This window comes from Perognathus longimembris, unplaced genomic scaffold (assembly GCF_023159225.1).
Source record: "Perognathus longimembris pacificus isolate PPM17 unplaced genomic scaffold, ASM2315922v1 HiC_scaffold_5660, whole genome shotgun sequence".
Taxonomy (NCBI): Eukaryota; Metazoa; Chordata; class Mammalia; order Rodentia; family Heteromyidae; genus Perognathus; species Perognathus longimembris.
In genome coordinates this window covers 290,389-314,752 of record NW_025961112.1, presented here as the reverse complement: position 1 = coordinate 314,752, position 24,364 = coordinate 290,389, and the positions used below count along the sequence as shown (strand labels likewise).

Here is a 24,364-nt window from a genome sequence, read left to right as displayed (position 1 = left end):
TGCAAACCCAGCGCCGGCCTGCGTGACCGTGGGGTGCGTTCCTTCCTTCCCTGCGCAAAGCCCGGTGCGCACGTGCCCCACGCACGCACGCTTGCCTGGGCCTGCCGGGCCAGCTGGCAGGGGAACAGAAATCCTGACTGAGGGGCGGCAGGGATACGGAAAAAGAAAAATAAGGCAAGAGAAAAAAGACAAGAGACAAAGATGGGGTACGGGAGGTCTGCAGCCATAAGGTTGAACCTCAAGACTACAGCAACAGTTTATTCTCAACTCCCAGCTTATATGCAGTTTTGGAACCAGGGAATAGCATAGGATTGTTAAAATTCCAGAACATAAAGAGTCTTTGAAGTTTGCAACATTTGATTACAGTAAACACAGGACAAGGTTGATTAACATAGGAATCTACTCCAGCGGACATAGCAAGGTGGGGACATAGCAAAGCAATTCCGGACAGTGGCTGAGGACTTTGCCTTTAGCATATCCTGGCGGTAACAGCACAGCCAGAGGTGAAAATGAACCTAGGTGCAAGTTTGGCTCCCGACATCTTGGCGACATCGGCACAGCCAGAGGTCAGGATGAGCTTAGCTGCTAGCTCGGCTCCCGACACCTGGGAACACAGGAGAGGAAGCGCTCGTCCCTCCCTCCTTCCAGGCTCGACCCTGGCGTCTGGGGAAGACCAGTCCCTGCTCCATCCTGGCCTCTGGGGAGGATCCAGCAGCTGCTCCGTCGTGGCCTCTGGGGAAGACCCAGCCGCTGCTCCTTCCTGGCCTCTGGGGAGGATCCAGCAGCGTTCCTGTCCCTGGGCACCTTGGCTGGGCTTGAACTCTGGCCCCGAGCTCCTGCTGAGCCGGGTGCGCCGCTGGCTGAGGCTCTCGTGGACCTTCCTGCCGGGGTTGGCTTCGAACCAAGACCCTCTGATCTCCGCCTCCCCGTCCATGCCATCTCATGGGCGGCCCCGTGCATGGCTTTGCCCAGAGGTCCACACTCGTGTCCCGGCCCCTCAGAATGTAAAGGAGAATTCCATGTCCCCCCCCCACCCCTACCCCAGCACGGCCCGGGCTGCCCGCCCGCCCGCCCTCCCCGGTTTGAACACGATCTCCACAAATCTCAGCTACCACCTAATTCCCGGTGAAGGCCTTCGCTCTCCTCCGTGCTCTGAGTTACTTGGCTCGACCCCAAGGCATTCTGCATGGAGAAGCCAGCGTGAGGCAAGCCGAGCATGCAAACTGCGCGAAAATGAAAGATCACATTTTATGACACTCGCCTAGCGGCTACCCAGGCCTCCAGTCTTAAAGGAATTTGCTCAGGTTTTGTGCTAAGCTTGGTATTGGGGGTGGCGGGGGGAGTCCTCCAGAGAACTGCTGAAAAAATGGAGGCTTTCACTAAAAATCCCCTTTTACTTCAATCAAATCATACAGAATGCACACGTTGTTCTGCATCCGAATGTGTAATCTGAATGGCAGTTAAAAATAAGTTGCAATTATTGTGATTCCTCATTATTCAAAGACCAGATCTATATCATGTCTCTGCCATGCAAGCAATAACAAAAATATCAACATAGTTAATATATCCAGCATCAATAAATACAACTGGTGTCCTATTTTACAGAGTGAAAACATACTGCTTAATAGGAGTTTCTAGTATTTAGGCTTTATAAAAGTTTTTTTTTGTTTTGTTTTGTTTTTGGCCAGTCCTGGGCCTTGGACTCAGGGCCTGAGCACTGTCCCTGGCTTCTTCCCGCTCAAGGCTAGCACTCTGCCTCTTGAGCCACAGCGCCACTTCTGGCCGTTTTCTGTATATGTGGTGCTGGGGAATCGAACCTAGGGCCTCGTGTATCCGAGGCAGGCACTCTTGCCACTAGGCTATATCCCCAGCCCCGAGGCTTTATAAAAGTTTTACTATCAGTCTTATTGGGAACCCAGCAGTGTGTGTTAGCATAAGCCATCCTTTGGATTCATTTGAGTTTTACTTTCGTGGCAGGTGTAATGTTCGCTATTCCTGTGTATGCTTTAAACAGCACATAAAAGTTGTATGGTACTCTCCTGATCAAGTTCACTTCACATTAAATACACACTATTTTGATTGAAAGTGTGGTCTTAAATTTGCTTTTTACTGAAAAATTAAAAAAAATCTCTTGTCTTTCTCTTCAGTTACTTCACTTTTCTGTCTCTTCAAGAGACCTGCTGAATAGAAATTATTAGTTCTAGTTTTGTTCTAGAATGTTTTACTCTCACCGTGTGCATCACCCTGTCCATTCCAATCCGACAGCTGGACATTCACGGCACAAAACTTTAATCCTAGTTATTTGGGAAGCTGAGATCTGAGGATTGCAGTTAAAAGACAGCTTGGGCAGGAAAGTCAACGAGACTCTTATCTCCATGCAACCGGCAAAACCCCAGAGCTGGAAGTGTGGCTCATGGGTAGAGTGCCAAGGGAGGGACTGAGGCCTTGAGATCAAGCTCCTGCAACAACACCACGAAAAGGTAATAGAAGATCAAGACTGCTAAACCGTCTTCTTCTCCCAGCCTGTCACCACCCATCCTGTGCATTTTCTCTTCGCTAAAAATTTTTATGTCAGAGAGCTGAACCTTAGCTAACCAACATGGGCATCAATAATGCATCGTGGGTGATGGATGTCATGCAAACAAAAACTTTCCATTAAATGAAGAGTTTTATTTTCTTGTTATTTCACTTGGGCTTGGCAATGGGCAGAAAGTGGGGCTCTGCAGCTTAGGTTTGGGGGTTCCTGATCTCCCGGGGCAAGCCGGGGATGGCAGGGGAACCCTATCACGTAGCCAAGCCTGTAAGGTTTGCACTAGGATTTACCTGGGCCCGGGACTCCCCCCCCCCCCCCCCGCCACTGGGCAATTCCCTGGCACACCCCCCGACGTTGCAGCTCTGCGCCATCTTCTCTAGAGCCCCCCCCAATACCTGCACGTGTCTCTGCTTCAGCAGCGTCTCGTAGTGGTTGGAGGGCGGGTACGGGATGATGACGCCGTAATTCTTACACTCGGCCTGGAAGCGTTTGTCCAAGAGGAAGCTGGAAAGGACCAGGGTGAAACAGACCCACTGAACACCCTGGTAGATAGCACCCCCCTTGCCTGGCCCCACACGGGGTTCTATCCACTGCCTTCTCTCTCTGCAGACCCTTAGATACCGCCAGGAGCTCAGAACAGAAAAAAAAAAAAAAAAAAAAAGAAAGTCCAGGTTACAGATGGGCCACTTGCCTCTTTTATTTATTCATATATCGTAACATGATGGAGTCTATGCTTAGTATCACCCGGGGAACATTCTAGATGCAGAGGGGCGGGCGCCGGTGGCTTACACCTGTCATCCTAGCGACTCACGGGGCCGAGATTGGAGCATGGTGGCTTGAAGCCACCCTGGGGGACACAGCTCCAGGAGACTTGCATTTACAGCTCCTCAGCAAAAAGCCGGGGGTGGAGGTGTGGCTCAAGTGGTCGAGCGCCAGTCCCGAGCGAAAGAGCTGAGCCAGAGTGTGAGGCTCCGAGGGTGTACATACACACAACGTTCACACACACACGTGTGCACACACGCACGGCACGGCATTTCCCATTCGCATCGTCTGTGTGCGCACGCACGGCTGGTGGCATTCACCCGCACTTCGGTGCTGACAGAAAAAATGTGAATTTGTCCTCAGGGTTCTTAAATCCCGGGAATTCACCGGGCGGCGGTGGCTCACGCCTGTCATCCTAGCTACTCAGGAGGCTGCGATCGGAGGATCGTGGTTTGAAGCCAGCCTGGGCAGAAAAGTCCTCGTGAGACTCTTAATCTCCAACGAACCACCGTGCTGTGGCTCAAAGTGGAAGAGCAACGGCCTTGAGCTAAAGAGCTCAGGGACAGCGCCCAGGCCCTGAGTTCAAGCCCCACAAGCAATGACAAAGAAAAAAAAAAAGGTCAGCAAATTACCTTGCAGTTACCTTGAAACCCTTCCTTCCTCCCTCCTCCTCTCCCTCCCTCCTTTCCTTCCTCCCTTTCTCCCTTCCTTTCCTTCCTCCCAGGCTAAATAGCTAAATGCATCATCAGTGCTGATCTCTTCCCCTCCCATCTCCTCGCAGTGCCCTCTTGTGGCTGCGGGCGGGACAACAACCGACACGAACCCCCCCAAACCAGGCAGGCAGGCAGGCTCTACAATTTTTGTTATTTCTGCCAGTGACTTTGCACAGGAAATCACTTCTGCCTGCAGTTTCCTGGAACATACTGCTTTCTTTTCACACTGCCTTTCCAGCTCCGCTCCCCGTAATCACCTATTTACTGTTTCCCATAAGCCTTTCTTCATGAGACACTACAGAAACTTCCTTGCCTCTGCGTATCTTTGCTCTTGTCCGCTTCTCTCTGCCCCATGAAGTGAGCACCATTTCTGCCCCCTTTTTCCTCGCCAAGGGGGGAGCAGGGAGCCATGCCTTCTAGACACGGTGTTGGAAAGATGGCTGCCTTCAGCCTGGCTCTCCTACCTGCCCGCCATGGCCTTGTAGTAGGCAAAGATCTGGTCCGCCAGCTTGTAGACAAACTGATCAAAACACAGGTTCACCTGCGGAGGGAAGCAGGGAATGTCAACACGGCAGCGCCCGGCCTGCTGTCACACTCACTCGAGGGCCGGGGATTGGGCAGCTCGGGCCGGCTTACCCCAAGAGTGTTCTGGGCTGCATGACAGCTTTGATAGAGAAAAGGGGAAAAAAGAAAAGAAAGAGAGAAAGGAGAGGGGAGGAGAAGAGAGGGAGGGAGGAAGGGAGGAAAGAAGGAAGGAGGGAGGGAAGGAAGGGAAGGAGAGGAAAGAAGGAGGGAAGGGGGGGGAAGGAAGGGAGGGAGGAAGGAAAGGAAAGAGGGAGGGAGTCTGTGTCCAGGCAAGTCCGTTTACCCCTTGTAATCACGGTGCTCAGTTAACAGATAGAGCAAAGTTCACGCCTGTCACCCTAGCTACTCAGGAGGCTGAGATCTGAGGATTGTGGTTCAAAGCCAGCCCAGGCAGGACTAAGTCTGTGAGACTCTTATGTCCAACAAACCACTCAAAAGCCAGAAGGAAAGTAAGTTAGGATTCAAGTGGCAGCACACCAGCCTTGAGTGAAAAGGCAAATAATGAGAGCGTGATGGAGTCCCTGAGTTCAAGCCCCAGGACTGGTGTGCACACACCAAGTCACGCAGAGCTCAATAAGGAACCAGCCCCTCCCCCTCCCCCGTCCCCCCCCCCCCCGCCCAGGGTTCTGCTCTTCAGCTGACCCCTGACTCGCAGCCTGTGCGGGAAGGGATGGGAAGCTTCCCGGGCTGTGTACTCACTCACTGGGCTCGTCCCCTCCAGCTACCCGCCTCCATCACTGCCCATAGACCATCTTGGTTTTTTTTTTTCCAACCCTGTTCTTTGATATTTGCTTTTTTTTTTTTTTACTTTGCTTTGCAAATCTGATTATAATGACATAGTTAGAAATATAAAGGCTCCTTTGGCCGCCCTCCCCATCAGAAAAAAAACCACCTTGGATTAAATAAACCGCTCTGGCTTGTTAACACCGGAGGTTTGCGTGGCGATCGCCGCCGTGGACTGTGCCGCCTCCGACGCAGTGACCAAAGCCAGAGAGAGACAGTGGTAAGCTTTCCACAGAAGGGGCCGCGGCTGCAGGGGGGATGCAAAGGCACACTTGGGGGGGCGGGGGGTGAGAGGGGGAGGGTAGGGGGAGGGTTCACCCCTGATTCTTTCCCTGTCAGGCCCTCAGCCCCAGAGTGATCGCCTTATGCAAACAGCACGAGGCCCTGGTGTGTGTGTGTGTGTGTGTGTGTGTGTGTGTGTGTGTGTGTTTGTCTGTCTGTGATAATCATAATGATGATGATAATGATAACAGTGATGATGATGATGACAGCGATGACAAGGGGGCGTGGCTCGTCACTCGCCTCGGCCTCGATCTCGTCGTACAGGAACTGCTTCTTGAACTTGGTCAGCGCGTAGTAGGCGCTGTCGTTATACAGGTCCAGCGGGTAGAGGACGTACCTGAGGGGGAGAGGGGGGCGGCAGTGACCCCACGGGACCCCCCGCCCCCCACGGCCCCCCTGGGCCCCGCCTCCGGGTCGCGAGGAATGACTCCAGAGACCCAAGGCGCCCAGCCAAACCACAGCCTGCAAAAATGGGCCTGGGATGGAAGGCTCAGGTCGGGGTCCTGCCTTCCTCCACCGGGGGCTGACTATGTCCCCCGCGTGGCTGCCGGAGTGGCTGCCCGCAGAGCTGCAGACGGGCACCCGACCGGCGGGCAGACCCCAGTCCCGGAGCCTCGCCGGCCAAGGCGGAGGCAAAGGAGCCCGTTCTTCCTCTGCAGCCCAGGCCCCGCCCCAGCGGCCTGGGCCCCGCCCCCTTGGACCAGGACACGCCCCTGCAGAGCAGGCCACGCCCCTGTGTGCCAGGCCCAGCTCCTGCATCTTAGGTCCCGCCCCCAAGAGACAGGCCCCTCCCCCAGGGGCCAGGCCCCGCCTCCTGCATTTCAGACCTGCCCTTGCAGCCCAGGTCCCGCCCCCTGAGGCCCAGGCCCCGCCTCCTGCATTTCAGACCCGCCCCTGCCCCCAGGCCCCGCCCCCGCATCCCAGGCCCCGCCCCCTCAACCCAGGCCCCCGCCCCCGCAGCCCAGGTCCCGCCTCTCACTCCATCATGGAAGGCTCCTTGGTCTCCAGGATGTGGTCTGTCAGAATCCAAGGCATGGACATCTCGATGGGGAACTGGATGCGCCGGCCCATGGTGAGCTCCAGGAAGAACTCTAGGAACCAGAGCTGGGAGAGGTCACAGCACTGCTGCAGCGCTTCCGTGAACACAGGGAGGGGTGGGGTGCGGGGTCACCTCGGGGAGGGCGCTGGAGCCATGGCTCCCGCCCGCCATGGGGTGCTGGGTCCGCAGGCTCTTCTCAGATCCCGGTCACTGGTGCTTGAAGGCACAGGGCAAGCCTAGCACCCTCAGGGGGCACCCTGCACTTCCCAGGTGGCAACAGGGCCTGGGGGGGAGGGGGGCGAGGAGGGGGGCTTGTGAGATCATTCCCACCCTCCCTTGTTTATAAAATGCATCTAGAGCCAGGCGTGGTAGGCCACGGCTGTAATCTCAGCTCCTCACGGAAGCTGAGATGGGGCCAGATCAGGATTCAAGGCCAAAGCCCAGGCACAGGTGAGCAAGACCTCATCTCAACCAGGAAGCCGGGGGTGCTGGCTTCCACCCAAGCACGAGGCATAGAGGACGGCGGTGGGAGCCGGCCTGGGGAAAAACGGCGAGGCGCCTGGGTGGTTAGTCAGCCCACTCTGCCCTGCTTGACCTCTAAGCTTGGTCCCCCGTCCCATCCCTCCTCCCTGAGGACTTCCGGATCTGTTCGCCATAAATGACTCCCAGACAGATCCAGCCCCAAGGTCCAGATTCCACCTAGGACCTCGGGGGGGGGGGGGGGTGCGGGCGTGTTTTCTGGGACTCACCGCTGATGTTGAGCAGATGGGTGAAGAAGAAGGACTGCTTGTGGAAATCCTCCATGGCCAGCACAATGGGGCCGTCTAGGCTGCTCCGCAGGGTCTTCTTGGAGCCGCTCTTGTCCGCGATGAGCGACTCGAGCATGGTGCGCACCATGTACAGCTTGAAAGAGAGAGAGAGAGAGGACAAGGTCAACGTCAAGGTCGAGGCCCAAGGCTGGGCCTCCACCCTGGGGAAAGGTTTTTTTTTTTTTTCAAGGTTATTTGTATGATCTGACATCCTGTCTTTCCTTCCTTCCTAAGAACTGTCTAGGTGGAGAAGTGATCTGGAAGTGTGTGTGTGTGTGTGTGTGTGTGTGTGTGTGTGTCCACGGGCGCCGTCCGGGGCCTGGCGCCATGGGGGATGGGCGCCACACCGCAGCCCTTGTGAAAAACCTCCAGGAGGGCCACTGGCCAGCTGGGAAGGAAGTTCTTCTTGATGCCCACGCAGCTCGAGGCAACACTGCCCGGCTTGGCCCCCGTGGTGGAATCAGGGGAGACCCCCCATGGTCTGTCACTGTGGTCACCCCTTCCTTCCCCGGGGTGACCCCATGGGGTGGAACACTGTGCTGGGAATCAGAAGACCTGGGTTCAAGGCCAGGTGGTCTTCCCGACTTGCTGTGTGACCTTAGAGGAGTACAGGCCTCTCTCGGGGCTCCAGTTGTGTCAGCTAACGAGCGAGGAGGTGGACCAGACACCATCTCAGATTTGCCCCGATGGGGTAAGATCACAGCAAGAGTGGCACCCCTCCCCCCTTCAGCCTCCCTCCCCTCCACAACCGACCAACCACCGCCGGTTGCCAATCCTGCTTCCTGAATGGGCACGTGAGTGACAGCGCCCCCCCCCCCCCCCCCCCCGTGGCCCGGAGCCGCAGGGCACGGCCTGCCTCCCCGGTGTTCAATTGACACCAGTACTTAGCACCAGTACTTACACAGGACACTACTAGACAGACAGGGAACTCCCGCTTTCATACAGCGCGCCCGGCGTGCTCGGGGCACGGGCGCAGCGGGAGACTGTTCTCTCTGCTATGATCTACACCTTTCCACACACCATTGAATCTGAGGGCCGGAGGGGGGGCGGGAGGGGGCTCCATTCTGCTGCCCCCCCCCAGCGGGGACCCGACCCAACCCCGCCAGCAGGCCGTAATACCAGGGATCGGCAGCCTCTTCGGCCCTGTGTGCCACCAGTGGGGTGAAACAAAGCCCTCGGGGACCACTGGCAGGCCTAAGACACAACGGGAGAGGAGGAAGGGGGGTGGGAGGGAGGGCAGGAGAGACAGGGACGAGGGAGAGAGAGAAAGAGAAGAGAGAGAGAGAGAAAAGCAAGAGGCATTGTATACAACGGGAAGACGTCGCCATGCCGGGGTGGCCCGAGACTCTGCAGCCGACCAGCACTCCTGCACCACACCGTCCTGCCTGCCATGTCTCCCCGACACCCGGGGGGGGACACGCTGCCCGGGTGGGTGGGCTCCTCACCGCGGGGAGAGCCCGCCCACTGGGCCTGAGGAGCGAACCCCTGTGCTAACGACGGAAACGCTGGCTCTAACCTGCTTCGAGCACTGACCGACGGGGACCAGGGCGGGGTCGGCCTCTTCCCCTCCACCTGTGCGCCAGGGCAGAAGGCAGGGGGCCCCCGGGGAGTGGGGGGGGGGAGAGGGCGGAGCCCCGGGCGGGAGTCAGGAGACCTGGGTTCTTGTCCCACTCCGTCCAGATTCACCTGTGACTCGGACAAGTCACCTGCCCTATCTGGGCCTCGGTTTTCCCATCTGGGAAATGGGGTGACTGTACGCTCTCTCTCTCTCTCTCTCTCTCTCTCTCTCTCTCTCTCTCTCTCTCTCTCTCTCTCGGGGCAACTCCCGGTGTGGCAGAGCTCATGGAGCACATCTGTGCCTTCCTAACCTGTGGGGGGGGGCACTCCCCAAATGGACCTTCCCCACTGGCAGCGTCCTTACAGATCTCTCCCCACCTTTTCTCTCCCTTGCCATCCTCTCCTCCTTCCTCCCACCCTCCTCCTCCTCCTCCTCCTCCTCCTCCTCCTCCTCCTCCTCCTCCTCCTCCTCCTCCTCCTCCTCTCCCTCCCAAGATGCTCTGATTCTAGGATCCCCACAGGACTTGGGGTTCAGGTTATACTGGTTCACACTGGCTGGAGGCTGGACGCCAAGGAAAGCTACGCCAAACCTGCCCACCGCACCCGCCCTGTCTGACACGTGCACACACACACGGGGGGGGGGGGAGCACCAGACAGGCTCACAGAGAGAGGCTCAGAGGTGTCATCAAGTGGGGGCCCCCCTGCACACAACCCGGGGCCTGCACAGGTGGAAGTCCCTGCTTCCCCAAGCACCACAGAGAGCGCAGGGACCCTGGACCCCCAGACGAGGAAGGAATTCAGCTTTCCTCCTTGGAGGATGAGAGACTTCAGTGGACGTGTGTGTGTGTGTGTGTGTGTGTGTGTGTGTGTGACAGTCCTGGGGCTTGAACTCAGGGCCTGGGCGCTGCCCCGCCGCTGTTTTCGTCCAGGGCTAGCGCCCTACCAACCCGAGCCACAACTCTGCTTCCGGCTTTGTGGTGGTTGCATTGGAGATAAAGAGTCTCATGAGGCTTTCCTGCGGAGGGGGTGGCTTTGAACCCTGATCTGCTGCAGATCTCGGCCTCCTGAGTATGCAGGGCTACACCTGGCTGATCATGTGACTTTCTTGGTGGGGTGAAGGGCTGCGTGTCCCTGTGGCTGAGGGGAAGTTGGGGGGGGGGGAAGGCAGCAGCAAGCTGGTAACCAACGAAGACAGAGCCCAGAGAGGCCCGGGCGACGGGGTGACGGGGGGCCGTGGGGAGGGAGGGTGGGGGCAGGGGTGCCATCATATCCATTTTTTTTATTAATGGGGGGGCTCGAACTCAGGACCTGGGCTCTGTCCCTCAAGGCTAACAATGCTGTTACTTGAGCACAGCTCCACTGATGGCTTTTTATGGGGGGGGGAGTTAATTGGGGATCAGAGTCCCGTGGGGTCCCCTATGCAGGCCGCTTCGGAACCGCGATCTTCGGATCCCCGCCTCCTGAGCGGCTAGGATTCCAGGCCTGAGCCACCAGCGCCCGGCTTCATCGTACCCATTTTACAGACGAGGGAAACCGAGGCCTGGTGGCGGGGGGCACCTGACTCGCGCACGCAAGCCGGCGCTGGGAGCGGGGCTGTGTGGGGGCGCAGGCCGGCCGGGATGCTGGCTGAGTCTGGCGTGCCCCCTCGGTGGAGGGGTCCCTGAGACCTACCTGATGAGGACGTTCTTCTTCTTGTGCACGCCTTGCCTGAGCGGCTCCCGCAGGGTCACCTGCGCGAAGTCCTGCAGGGCGGCGTAGATGGTGTTCCGGATCGCCTGGTTGAACACGCTCTCCATGCGGCCCATGAGCACCTGCAGGCCTTTGATCATGGCGATCACCTGCACGGGCACGGAGCGGGGTGAGGCCCGCCGGGTCCCCGGCACCCAGGCCAGCCGCCGCCCACCACCACGCCCCCAGGAGGGGACAAAAGGAGAATTGGCGTTCTGCTCCCTTCTCTCCACCTCCATCTCCACCACCATCACCACCACCATCACCATCACCACCACCACCATCACCATCACTACCACCATCACCACCATCACCATCATCACCACCATCATCACACCACTATCACCACCACCATCATCACCACCACTACCACTATCACCACCACCATCATCATCACCACTATCACCACCACCACCATTTCCACCATCACCACCACCCCCAACACCACCATCAACACCATCATCACCACCACCACCACCATCATCACCAACATCACCATCACCATCACCACCACTACCATATTCACCACCATCACCATCAACACCATCATCACCACCACCACCCTCACCATCATCATCACCACCATCACAATCAATACCATCACCACCACCACCATCAACACCACCACAACCATCATCACCACCACCACCACTACCACTATCACCACCACCATCACCACCAACACCACCACCAACAACAACACTGCATCACTTCAAAAGCGCTACTTGGGGGCTGGGGATATAGCCTAGTGGCAAGAGTGCCTGCCTCATATACACGAGGCCCTAGGTTCGATTCCCCAGCACCACATATACAGAAAACGGCCAGAAGCGGCGCTGTGGCTCAAGTGGCAGAGTGCTAGCCTTGAGCGGGAAGAAGCCAGGGACAGTGCTCAGGCCCTGAGTCCAAGGCCCAGGACTGGCCAAAAAAAAAAAAAAATACAAAAGCGCTACTTGGGGGCTGGGGATATGGCCTAGTGGCAAGAGTGCTTGCCTCGTATACTTGAAGCCCTGGGTTCGATTCCCCAGAACCACATATACAGAAAACGGCCAGAAATGGCGCTGTGGCTCAAGTGGCAGAGTGCTAGCCTTGAGCAAAAAGAAGCCAGGGACAGTGCTCAGGCCCTGAGTTCAAGCCCCAGGACTGGCAAAAAAAAAAAAAGCGCTACTTGAGAGGACTCCAATACACCCAAGAGGCCACAAGTGTTCCATGCGCCCCGTCTTAGCATCTTATCACTATCTTATTATTATGCACTGGGTGGACCCCATAAATACGTGCAACTGCTTGTGTCAAGGAATAGGAAGATTGGGTGCCAGGCGCCGGTGGCTCATGCCTGTAGTCCCAGAGACTCAGAAAGCGGAAGTCTGGAGGATCACAGTTCAATGTCCAGCCGGGCAGGGAAGTCCACGAACCTCTCACCGAGCCACGAATCTCCCAGCGAACCAGCACAAAGCCAGAGGAGAAGGGGTGGCAAATGTGTCTTTGCCTGAGGAGTTCAGATCTGCTTTAGCTACTCGGTGTTTCTTTTTGCTGCTGGTTTTCTTTCAGCCCATTTTTCCAGTAGAGTAAATAACATCTATTGGGTTTTTGAGGACCAGATGAATCTCTAATTGTTTCTGAATAACAACTCTGTGTGTGTGTGTGTGTGTGTGTGTGTGTGTGTGTGTGTGTGTGTCCTGAGGTTTGAACTCAGATCCTGGGCACTGTCCCTGAGCTTTTTGTTTTGTTTTTTGCTCTACTACTTGAGCCACACCTCCACTTCTGGCTTTACTGGTGTTTCATTGGAGGTAGGAGTCTCAGGGACTTTCCTGGGCAGGACTGGTTTTGAACTGTGATCCTCAGATCTCAGCCTCCTCAGTAGCTTAGAGGACAGGCGGGAGCCACCGGCGCCCGGCTTGAGTGACGGCTTTTGACCAAAAGAGATGACGCTTGATGGACAGGGGACAATGCCGTCGCGGTGGGCGGAGCACCGAGGGCTGTGGCCTGTGGCCAGGGTTCGGGGCCGGGTCGGCGCCTACCTCCACGAAGGCGAACTTCTCCTCACTGGTGTAGTTGTAGCGCGTGGCTCTCTCGTATTCCTCCGCCGTGCCCGGGCAGTCCTTGTTGCAGAACTTGTCTGTGGGGTGAACCAGCTTCCAAGAGTACTAGAGGAGAGGGGGGAACCACCAAGGGAGCCTGTCGGTGCCAGGCACGAGACAAACCCCGTACCGTGGAATATTACCAGCCCCCCAAAAGGAAAAGGTCCTGAACCTTGACTGAGGGAACTACAAGAAGCCAGGTAGCCAGGCACCGGTGGCTCACACCTGTCATCCTGGTGACTCAGGAGGCTGAGACCTGAGGATGGTGGTTCAAAGCCAGCCCGGGCAAGAAAGTCCGTGAGCCTCTTATCTCCGGTGAACCACCAGAAAACCAGAAGTGGTGCGGTGGCTCCAAGTGGTAGAGCGCCATGAGCAAAAGAGCGCAGGGACAATGCCTAGTCCCTGAGTTCAAGCCCCACGACTGACAGAAAGAGAAAAGGAAGAAGCCAGGTACGAAAGACCACACACCACACAATCTTATTTGTAAGGAACGCTGGACGTCGAGAGCAGAAGCACCAATGAGCCAGCAAAAACCTGGGCTGGAGGCGTGGCCCCCGGGGTAGAGCACCAGCCATGGGCAAAAGGGAAAAGGACCCCAACCTCTACCTCCATGACCCGGGCCTCCACCTACCACCTCCATGACGTGGGCACTCCACTTGGATAGGAGCTTCAGGCCCCGCAGCGCCAGGTCGAAGAGCTCCCGGTACTCCTCGTCCGACTTCTGGCTGTCCAGCCCCGAGCCGGTCACCACCCGGGAAGCAGGGCAGAGACGCTCAGCCTTCGCCACCCGCACGCGCGACGCCTGACCTCAGCAGGGCCCGGGCACCGTGTCTGGGCTTTATTCTTTATGTGGTGCTCAAGGCTCGTGCTCTACCCCTGGACCCACAGCTTCACTTCTGGCTTTTTTTTTTTTTTGGTGGTGCACCGCAGATGAGAGGCTGGCAGACTTTCCTGCCTGGGCTGGCTTCGAACTGAGATCCTCCGGTCTCAGCCTCCTTGGTTGCTAGGATTGCGGGCGTGAGCCACCGGTGCACCGGCGGCAAATGTGGCGATCCAGCGAATCCCGTGTCTTGGTTCTCCTTCCTAGCAAATGCCCATCGCAAGCCACGACGGTGGATGTCACACAAACCTCTTTTGGCTTGTGGAATATGCCGCAATGAAACACGGCCACGTACGTGGCCCCCACGTGGCAGGCGGTCGTCCCTCGTGATGCTCGCTGGGATCTGTCAGTCTTTACAGACCGGGTGAGACTCTCAGCCCTCCTCCCGCGCGCAAACGCCCCGCGACCATGGGCTGGCGCACCGGGCCCGTGTTTGTGCTGCTGAGCGGTGAGTTCACCATACACAATGGCGCCCACACGCAGGGACGGGGTTACACTGCATGTTAGCTGAACTTCTCCCACGCGGTAGATACAGCAGCTCTGCATGTGCAGTAAGTCAAATACGTGCGTGATTTGTTACACATCCTATACAACGCACATTGCAGCACAGAATTCTATATAAGCAACATGTGGCATACATTTAAATATGCATGGTGACACATTATTGTTCGTGCTGCTTATTAAACACACTACGATGTGTATTGTATGTGTTATTTCGTTTACAGTCAAGGGTCTAAGTGCACACGGAGGCAAGGCTAGTATCCACGGGGGTGAGCACAGCCACCTGGGGCTCGTGGGAGCTCAGCCAGCTTCCTCCCTGCCGAATGCTCGGGGGCTCGCCCGTGTCCAGTTGGGAACCGTTGCAGGATCAGAACTCCCGTCGGGACGGGAGGACCGGGCTTCTGAAGGCGCTCCCTACATCCGGTAGCCCTCACTAGGAAGCAGCCGACCCCGGCTTGCGAGGTCAAAGCGATCAGGGCTGTATGGCGGATGGACACACTTGCTAAGAAAGCTGAAGGCTTGGGTCTGGGGGCTTCACTCGAGTGAGGGGTGGGACCTGGGGCTTGATCCCTGGAAAGGAAGGGAGGAAGAGAGGAGGAAAGAAGAGAGAGAGGAGGGAGGGAGGGGGGGAAGAGGATAAAGGAAAGGGAAGGAGGCGGGCAGGGAAGCACGCAGGCAGGCTAGCAGTAGGTGTGGGCCCCTGGTTTGACCTCCACCCTGCCCGCATCTGTCGGGCCGACCCCATTTCAAGGTCTGTACCTTGCTTGCTCTATGATCAGACAGAAATGCCCGCCGCTGGCCACAGGGTGGGCAGCAGTGAGCGCGGGGGGGGGGGGGGGGGGGAGGGAGGGCCTCCGCAGTCAGGGGGCTGAGGAGGGGCCTGTTTATCCATCAACAGATCAAGAGAAGAGCCAGAAGCCCAGCAGGCCTGAGCGCCCAAACTCCAGGCGGCTGGGCAGGGCCAGCTTCTCCTTTTGCAGAGCTACCTTATCTCTTAGGTTTGCGGACTGATCTTGTTTCCATAGATAGATGGATGGATGGATGGATAGATGAGAATCTGAGGATCCTGGTTCAAAGCCAGCCCAGACCAATAAAAAAGGGGGGGGGCTATGAGACTCTTATCTCCCATTAATCAGTGAAACGTCCCAGGCACTGAGTTCAAGCCCCAGGATACACACACACACACACACACGCACGCACGCACGCACGCGTGCAGACCGTGCGCATTCAAAGCGGTTTCCCTGGACACGCGGGTGGGGACAGGACGGTGTCCCCCAGCTCACCCTGTGCCAGTGACCAGGCCCCGGCCCGGCACCCCCCCCCCCCGCACCCCCCCCCCCCCCGCCCCCCGCCTGTTCACCTCGCTGTTGCTGTAGCGGGCCAGCTCGGAGATGAAGCGGATGTGGTCGTCCCGGATCTGCACCATCTGTTTGCAGATGTTGTACTGGGGGCTGATGCTGCTTTGGGTGCAGGTCCTCCTGGGGGGGAGACCGCAGCGTTGGGGGGGGAACCCGGGGGAACCCCTCTCCGATGGGGGAGGTGGGCGGCCACCCCAGCAAGCGCTTGCCCAAAAGACTTCCAAGGAGGGCTCGGCTCGCACCTGTAACCCGGCTGCTCGGGGCCGAGAGTGAGGATGGCAGCTGAAGGCCAGCCCGGGCACCAGCGTCCGCGAGACACACACACACACGCGCACACACACACACACAGCCCGTGCCCTCTCCCTCCGCCCCTTCTCTTCCCGCCACTAACGAAGAGGCTGTGCCTCAGTTTCCCTCCCCGCTCCTCCTGCCTGGCCCTCGTGGGGCCGCCTGGCGTCCGCCCCACCCCCGCTCCGTCAGATGGACGCCCAGATACAACGCGCCCGTTCCACACAGAGCCGAGGGGCGCGCGTGTGCGTGCGTGCGTGCGTGCGCGTGTGCCCGCGTCGTACTTTCTAGAGGTGGGAAGAGCTGGCACTGGAGCAAGGAGCCCAGGTGGGCGCCTCCTGCCCGCCCCCCTCCCCCGTCCTCCCCCTTCCCCGCGGGAAGATGCCACTAGGAAAGCCAGGCTGAGCAGCAGAAGGACGGGGTGGGGGTGGGGGGACAAGGGGGCCCCTCGCTCCCCTTCCTCCGCCCAGTGCTGGGGTCCGGGCCCCGACAGGGAGCGGGGGAGAGCCCAGCGCTCGGCACCGAGGGGCAGAGCGGCCAGGGACTTCTTTGCACTTGCACGCTACTTCTGTAGGGATGGGCACACTCGAACCCGCGTCTCTGGGCCTGGCTGCAGGTGGCCCGGTAGCCAGGCAGGGAGAGGGCGGGAGGGGGTCCCGGCTCCTCCACAGGCCGCCAGCCCCCCCTGTCCTGGGGTCCCAGCGGCAGGGCTCCGGGCTAGGGGGGGGTCGAGACCCCCTGCGAGTGTCTTTAGTTCCTTCGCTTGTGCTGGTTCTGGGGCTTGAACTCGGGGCCTGGGCACCGTCCCCGCGCTTTTGTGCTGGGAGCTGGTGTTCCACCAGCGGAGCCACGGCGCCGCTTGTGGGTTTTCCGGAGACGAACTGGAGATAACGAGTCTCACGCACGTTCCTGCCTGGGCTGGCTTTGAACCGCCCTCCTCAGATCGCAGCGCCCCGAGTGGCTGGGATGACGGGCGTGAGCCACGGCCGCTCGTGTCGGGGGGCAGGGCGGGGCCGGGTTTCCTCCACCCGAGGCCCGATGGAGCCGCCCCGGCCGGCGGGCACTGGGGCCCCGGTGCCCGGCGACGCCCCCACCCACGCGCTACCCCCTACTTACTGCGTGGCCACGCAACCTGAGCCGGGGGAGGGCGTCTCTCTCTCCGATGCCCCCCTCCAGGGCCGAGGGGCGTGGCCAGTGCTCCGAGCCCTTTTGAGCCGGGTGGACGGCAGCGGGCAAAGGAGTGGGAGCGCCTGGGGCTGGTCGCCGCCGAGCCGGTGGCGGTGCCGGGGCTCTGGGGAGGATGGGGGGGGGGCTGAAGCGGCCCCCCGGCCCCCGGCCCAGGGCTGGGCACTGTCGAGGACGCCGAGAGACATTACGGCACGCACTCACTTGGATTTGTTCTCCTCGTAGTGAGCACTGGTCTTAATGTATCTGGCCAGCTCGATCTGCATGTCCCCGAACAGAGGCACCACCTGCAGCTGCTGCAAGAGAAGCGAAGGCGGCGGTGAGACGCGCCCGCAGGCCGGGGGGGGGGGTGGTGGGGACCCCCACAGGACCCCCGGCCAAGTCCTTCCCCCGGCTCCAGCCCGCCTCGCTCTTCTAAGCAGCCCGAGCCTGAACCCCGAAGCCCCTCGCTGGGCAGCGGGCGGCTCGCACCCGACATCCTAGCGACCCAGGAGGCTGAGATCGGAGGATCCCGGTTCAGAGCCAGCTGGGGCAGGAAAGCCTGGGAGACGCTCATCGCTACCACACGTCTCAGAAAGAGCCGGAAGTGGAGCTGTGGCTCAAGTGGCAGATGGCTAGCCATGAGCAAAAGGAGCTCAGGGACAGGGCCCCCAGGCCCGGAGTTCAAGCCCCAAGACTGACAAAGGAAAGACAGGGCGGAGCAAGCCGAGGTGAGGAGGGAGGCGCCGGTGTTCACCCCCGGCCTCTCCAGCACTAGAACCTGACCCCCCCCAACACCCGCTATCCACACCCGCTCAGGAGCCCTGGGACTTTGCGGTGATGCTGCGAACCCCCTCGCATCAGCTGCGGATCCTTACACACGCTTTCTGGCCAGAAGCAGGATTAGATCCCTGGGCTCACACCGCAGAATCCTGCTAAATCTGGGGAGTACTGGGGAAACTGAGCTCCAGGGGAGATCTAGAGCTTTGCCCAAAGCCCCCGGACCACTGGGCCCCCGGGAAGCCTGCCCTGTCTGTGGGGAGTCCCCCCCCCCCAGTGCAGGCTGGAGAAATGGCAATGTTCTGTCTTGAAGAACAGCCCGGCCACGCCACGCCGCGCCCCACGGCTGCTCGCCCGGTGACTCAGAGCTGTAGTGAGGCCCAGGCTCGGCCTCCTGGCCTCCAGTGCCTTTGCACCACAGATCTCCGTGCCAAACCAAGCCTGCACCGTGTACAACCCTCCAAGGTTTGCTTGAGCCGCCGCCTTCTTCTTCTTCTCTAACGATCTGGGGTGAGGAGGCCAGATCTGGGGGCGCCGAAGCTGATGGTGTGTGTGTGTGTGCCCGTGAGGGGCTTTTGCCACCTGGGATTTGAGTTCTAATCCCGTCCTTGGCCCTCCTCCCAAGAGCTCTGGTTTCTACCGGGCACTAGCGCACGGTTCCCTGGAGGTGGGCAAGGACTTCCGGCCAGGGAGAGCGGGAAAGGCGGGAGCAGCAGTTAGACGCCCAGCAGAATCAAGCTGGGTGCCGAGGTCTTCGTGGGCCGGTGATACCCCCTCTGCCTAGGGCAGCTCCGATACACCCCTCCTCTCCCCTCCCCTTCCTATCCTTCCCCTCCACCCCCTCTCCTTCTCTCTTTCCTCTTCCTCTCTTCCCCTCCCCTCTCTTCCTCTCCTCCCCTCCTTTTTCCTTTCCTCTCCTGCCCTCCCCCTTCCTTCCCCTCTCCTCTTCCTTCCATTCCCCTCCCCCCTTCTCTCATCTCAGCTCTCCCCTCCTCTCTTTTCCTCTTCTTTCCCCTCCCCTCCTCTCCTCTCCCCTCCCCTTTCTGTCTTGAGAGTGCCTGTCCACCTGACAAAGCCCACAATTTCCCCAAAGGGGTCCTGGGTGTGACTGGGCCGGCCTGTCCATGGCCCCGGCTAGTGGCTGACCTTGAAGAACTTGTCGATTTTGCTAAGGTTGATTCTCTTCTTGGCATCCAGCTTGTAAATGTTGTTGACGTTCCCATCCATCAGATAGAGGCCGAAGCCCATCACCTAGGGCAGGACGGGGCAGAGAGCAGATGCCGTCATCGCCATGGGGCTGTGAACCCCCTCTCTCCCCCCGACACATTCTATGCATCCTCAAATAAGGACAGGAAATGCCAGGCTCCTTCCAACTGGAAGTTTAGCACATCACTATGGTGCCCATTTCCAGAGCCCTAATCACTGGGCCAATGACTTTAGAACAAGCATCGTCTCTTGTGAGTCAAGTTCATAGCAAGAGCCCCATTCTACAGACAGGAAGCCGAGACACACAGAGGTTCCAGAGCCTGGCCAAGTCACACAGCTGAGCCTCAGCGACGGTCACTCGACAGACCCAGCGCAGGGTCTGTGCGCCAAATGTGCCCATCTAGGTCCTTGAGAGGAAGCCCCAAGATGCCTGAGAAGTGTCAGTGTGTGTGTGTGTGACAATTCTTAACACTTCAGTCCCTTTAGTTATCCACTGAAAGAGAACTCGTTTTTCTAAAACATTTTTTTTTTTAAACGCAGAGCTTAAGTGTGGAGGGTCCCACCCACTATGGGGACGTGGGAATGTCACGTCCCCACGTGCCTCTGTTTCTCGGGGAACACTTGAGGGGCGCGGACAGGAAGCTGTAAGGATCACTTCCTGTTTGGCCTGGGAGCATCTTGCTCTGCAGGACCAGCATGGGGACCTTTTTGTTTAGGGCTTGGCGCCCCCTGCGGGCATAGGAACTGACTACCAGGAGCCGTAGAGGTGAAGGAGACCAGAAGGAAGGGGAGGAGGGAGGAGGAGGAGGGGGGAGGGGGGAGGAGGACGTGGCAGGGACCCCCCCCCCCCCCCCCCCGCCCACTTTGAGCAGCATGTGCTTCTCGCTGGGCGTCAGGTACATCTTGTTCTTGTAGTAATCCACGCAGATGTTCACGATGTCGGCCAGCAGCTCCTCGTAGCCCGGGATCACCTCCAGTTGCTGGTGGAGACACTGGACCACAGCGCCACCCCCCGGTGAGACGGGCCCGACATTCCCCCCGTCCGCCCCCCCCCGCCCCGCTCGCACCCACGCCCAGGGCTGGGCACAGCCAGCCAGCCCAGGGTACCCACGGCTGTGTCCCCCCGGGGGAACCGGAGCCCGCACGCCAGCCCGCGCCACCCACCCGCCCGTCAGGCCCCTGGTCGGTCCCCCCTGGGCCTTTGCACACCCAGCCCTGGTTGCGATGGAGGACGCAGGGCGGCACTCGCCCCGCTGGGAGGATGCACACGTGCTCCCCATCTCCTCTAGGTCTCCTCAGGCCGGGCCGTGTGGGGAGCAGAGGCGGCTGGGGTCTCCACCCTGCCACAGCCCCACAGGGCAGACACAGCTCTTGGGGGGGGCAGGGTCTGAGGTGCCCCCGCCGCCCTTCCCGAGCCCTTTGGGTCAGGGGTCCGGGCCCTCAGAGCCCCAGAACTTGCAGGACGCCCCCTCCCCGCCCGTTGGCTTGGGGGTGCGCAGGTAGACCTGAGGGTGCCTGCCTGAGGTGAGGTGACACAGGGCGGATGGAGCTGGGCGGGGCAAAACAGGCCAGGGGCGGCCGTGCGGGCGGGGCCCGGGAAAGGGGTGCCGGTTTCCTGAACCGCGGGGCTGGTCAGCCTCACGCAGCCTGCCGGATACGAGGCCGATTCTCAGACCCGCAGAGCCAGATGGGGGGGCCGAGGCCCCGAGGTTGCCTGTGGCGTCATGGTGGGCCACGAGGTTGTCCTGCTTGGACTCACGCTCTACAGGGCCAGGGCAGGGGGCCTGGGGTCGGGAGGGAGGGAGGGAGGGAGGGAGGGCAGAGGAGCTGGCCGGGACCCCTGTGCCCTCACCTGGGTGATGCGGTTGTGGTTGGCCAGGAACATGGAGAGGTTCTGCGATTCCTGGATGGACTGGGGGTCGGCCATCTTCCTCAGGAACTGGGCTGCCCTGAAATGCGGGGAGGTCGGGGGGGGGGGGGAGGGCAGGGAACTCAGAGCCCAACACCCAACACTGGGCGTCGGTCTGAACCCGGCCTAGGTGACCCCTGCGCCCCGGCGGCGGTGCGTGAGGAAGGTCAGGGCGGCTCGGGGCAAGGGGAGCACTGCCTGGAGCCCTTCCCCAGGAGACGGCCTGACACCAGGATCAACTGTGCGAGGACATGAAAGCATTCACAGTACTTATTAAGAAAAGATTGCTTAGGCAGATCCAAGAATATAAAAGCTAAAAACAAAAAAAGAAATGGTTGTTAGGCTTGAGATAAATCACTAGGTCTCATAGGAAAAACAAATATATCAACACGGCATTAGTTGTCAAGGAAATCAATAATCAAAATTAAATCACTTGAATGAACAATAGGAGAAACATTAGCAAAATCTGAGTGGAGAGGTGGAAGTACTGTTGCAGACACAGAACAAGATCCATAGCTTCTTGGATACATGGCACATATTCAGTACACTCATTCTAAGAGGTGACATTCGATGCACTCATTCTAAGACCTAGGTGACATTGATCAAAATACACTAAATTCATAACTAATTAGCAAACGACAACTTCTTTGTACAACTACTTACAGATAATAAAAATATTTTTTAAAGTTTGCTGATTAATACTAAGTGCAATGTAAGTTTAGTAATACTACAATTCAATAATTTTAGTGAACTAAATTCAGTCTTTATTTTAATGTAACAATTTACTTATGACATGGAACTTCTTGTTATTTTTGCTATCTGACAGATCTTTTGAATATTAGAGTTTGACCAAAGAAAATATCTTTGAAGGCAAGAAAAGAATAAAATAATATATATAAATATATACATATATTTGCCTTGCAAAATCAATATTAAATCACATATCTTTAATGAATCTTCTAACTTCCCATTCATTTATGTCTCGAGGTTAAGTAATTTATATTTATTTTCATCGTAAGTTGCATTTTCTCCAGTCTGTTATGCTTACTTTCTCAATTTTTCATTATTATATAATATAAGATGCCACTAAACACAAACAAATTTTGTGATGCCAAAGTTCCAATGAAATGCTCACCCTTTGGGGGGCCTATACTCTTGTAAGATCCTACCAGAGAGCTATCATTTTTTACTTTATAGCAGCTAAATGCTTATTTATTTTACTTCTAATCCTAAATATCTCAAAAGAAATGAAAAATGATTCAAATAGAAAGACTTATATAAAAGGTTTTGCTCTTTCTTGATGCGAGACTACCCACATGCTGGTGATTCATTCCTATAATCCTCGTAACTCAAGTGGCTCAGATCTGAGAGTCACCATTGTTCAAAGCTAGCCTGGGCAGGAAAGTCTGAGAAACCCTTATTCCCCCCAAACCACCAAAATGCTGTAAGTAGAGCTGTGGCTCAAGTGGTAGAGAACCACTGTGGGCAGAAAAGCCAAGTGAGGGGCTGGGAATATGGCCTAGTGGCAAGAGTGCTTGCCTCCTACACATGAAGCTCTTGGTTCGATTCCCCAGCACCACATATATGGAAAACGGCCAGAAGGGGTGCTGTGGCTCAGGTGGCAGAGTAAGCTACCCTTGAGCAGGAAGAAGCCAGGGATGGTGCTCAGGCCCTGAGTCCAAGGCCCAGGACTGGCCAAAAAAAAAAAAAAAAAGAAAGAAAAAGAAAAGACAAGTTAAGTGAGAGCTAGAGGCATTGAATTTATACTTTGTTTCTCTCTGTGTGTCTCTCTCACACACACATACACACAAACAACAGCTGGCTCAAGCAAAGCAATCGACTTCTCAGCAACAAATACATGAACTGAGCAGATTTGATCCGCTTCACAACATAATCAAGGACCCATACTCACAACAATGTCGACGGATCGCGCATTACACTTAAGGATGCACAAAGCCGTAAACAATGGAATTCGTTGCTTTATTCGAAATCTTCTGTTCACTTGAGCAGAGAGAGCAGGAATACAGTCACTTCTGGCAATGGAAAGGACAGGACAGGCTGGGCATAGGTCTCCCCGATGCCAGGCCTAGTTGGGAGGCCTCGATTTGAGCTGACAGTTAATTATGGGACCACACATATTGAAAAATGACCAAATTGTACACTTGAACTATATTTATTTTGCTTTATGTAAATTATCTTCATTTGAACAAATACAACAAGTAAGAAATAGCTGAAAAATAATCAGGACTCTGATGAAATCAATTTGATCTAGACATCTTGAAATATTCTTAAAATTGGATTACACGTGTAAACCTTCAAAACAGCAGATATTTTCCCATAAAACAAGAATCTGTTTATATCACTTAATCCCCTCCTACTTTGATAGTTCTAAAAAAAAGAATCTGGTAGATCATTTATAATAGTTTTTCATGTTTGGGGTTGAATTTAGGGCCTTCTCTGTGTTAAACAAGAGCTTTACCACTGTGCCATGCCTGCCTGGTCACTATATTTTTTTATATAAATGCTAAATAAATGTATTTTTCACATCCTTGGTTTTATGGATATGCACGTGTGTGATTTTTGTAGCTTTTTCATTCAAACCTCCTTGCTCAGGATGGAGTTCATCCATTCACAACGTGACACAGGTATGAATTTCCCTCATGGGAAGCGGGCAGTAAGACCCGAGTCCGGGGAGAACCAGGCAGAGGGCAGAGAGGAGGGCAACGCTGGTTCTGAACCGGCAGCACCTCAGCTGGGCCTGGTTACCTTGCCAGCCCTCTGTGCAACCATTGGAAGCTCAGACAGCGTTTCAAAGGAGTGCTGAAGGTCCGTGGGGAAGGCAGATCAGTCCTGAAATTATTGGTCACACAGGATAGCTCGGATAGCCCGGAGCACCTGCAGCTGCTTCGCTGAGGCGCGGCCTCCTCGCCTCGGATGGGTGGAGCACGCGGGGTGGGGGGCAGGGCGGGGAGGAGGCAGGGAGGCTTTCCCGAAGGGGTGCAGGAGGCGGCGTGCCACGTGCAACACAGTGTGGCCTAGCATGGCCCGAATCCCTTTGGTTCTCTGAGAGCCTGAGCCAGGCTGGTCCTGTCAAGGCCCCTGGCACCTGGAGCCAAGGCCGCGCCATGGGGCCGTGCGCCTCCGCCCCACATGCCTCCGCCCTCCCCGGTCCACCTGGGCTTCGGGCCGGGCCGGCCTGCGTTCCGCCCTCATCTGTGTCTCCATGGGATCCATGGGGACCTCCAGCCCTTTCCCAGCTCCAGGGAGGCCCCCGCTGCGCCAGAGGGACAGGCCAGCACCCGCGCCCCGGTTTGGAGAGCCTCTGGTGCTTCCTTTGATATTGTGTTTGCTGTTTTTGCCCAAAACTTGAGCAACAAGGAAAATTAGCTTTAACTTCGTTTGACAAGTATAA

The 24,364-nt window shown here is 57.3% G+C and overlaps 1 protein-coding gene across 1 annotated transcript; it reads right to left on the bottom strand.

Moving 5' to 3' along the window:
• Window positions 1-2,411: 2,411 nt before the first annotated feature.
• LOC125345412 (cytoplasmic FMR1-interacting protein 2-like) lies at window positions 2,412-23,994 on the bottom strand. The gene is made up of 17 exons (XM_048337585.1): window positions 23,822-23,994; window positions 20,896-20,992; window positions 19,907-20,035; window positions 18,984-19,088; window positions 17,283-17,374; window positions 15,608-15,725; window positions 13,498-13,617; window positions 12,807-12,932; window positions 10,735-10,901; window positions 8,595-8,700; window positions 7,447-7,600; window positions 7,159-7,234; window positions 6,638-6,808; window positions 5,848-5,995; window positions 4,473-4,549; window positions 2,929-3,037; window positions 2,412-2,459 (listed from the first exon to the last, which is right to left on the bottom strand). Exons 1-17 carry the CDS (start codon window positions 23,992-23,994, stop codon window positions 2,412-2,414), a joined length of 2,016 nt encoding a protein of 671 aa, XP_048193542.1.
• Between the last annotated feature and the right edge of the window lie 370 nt (window positions 23,995-24,364).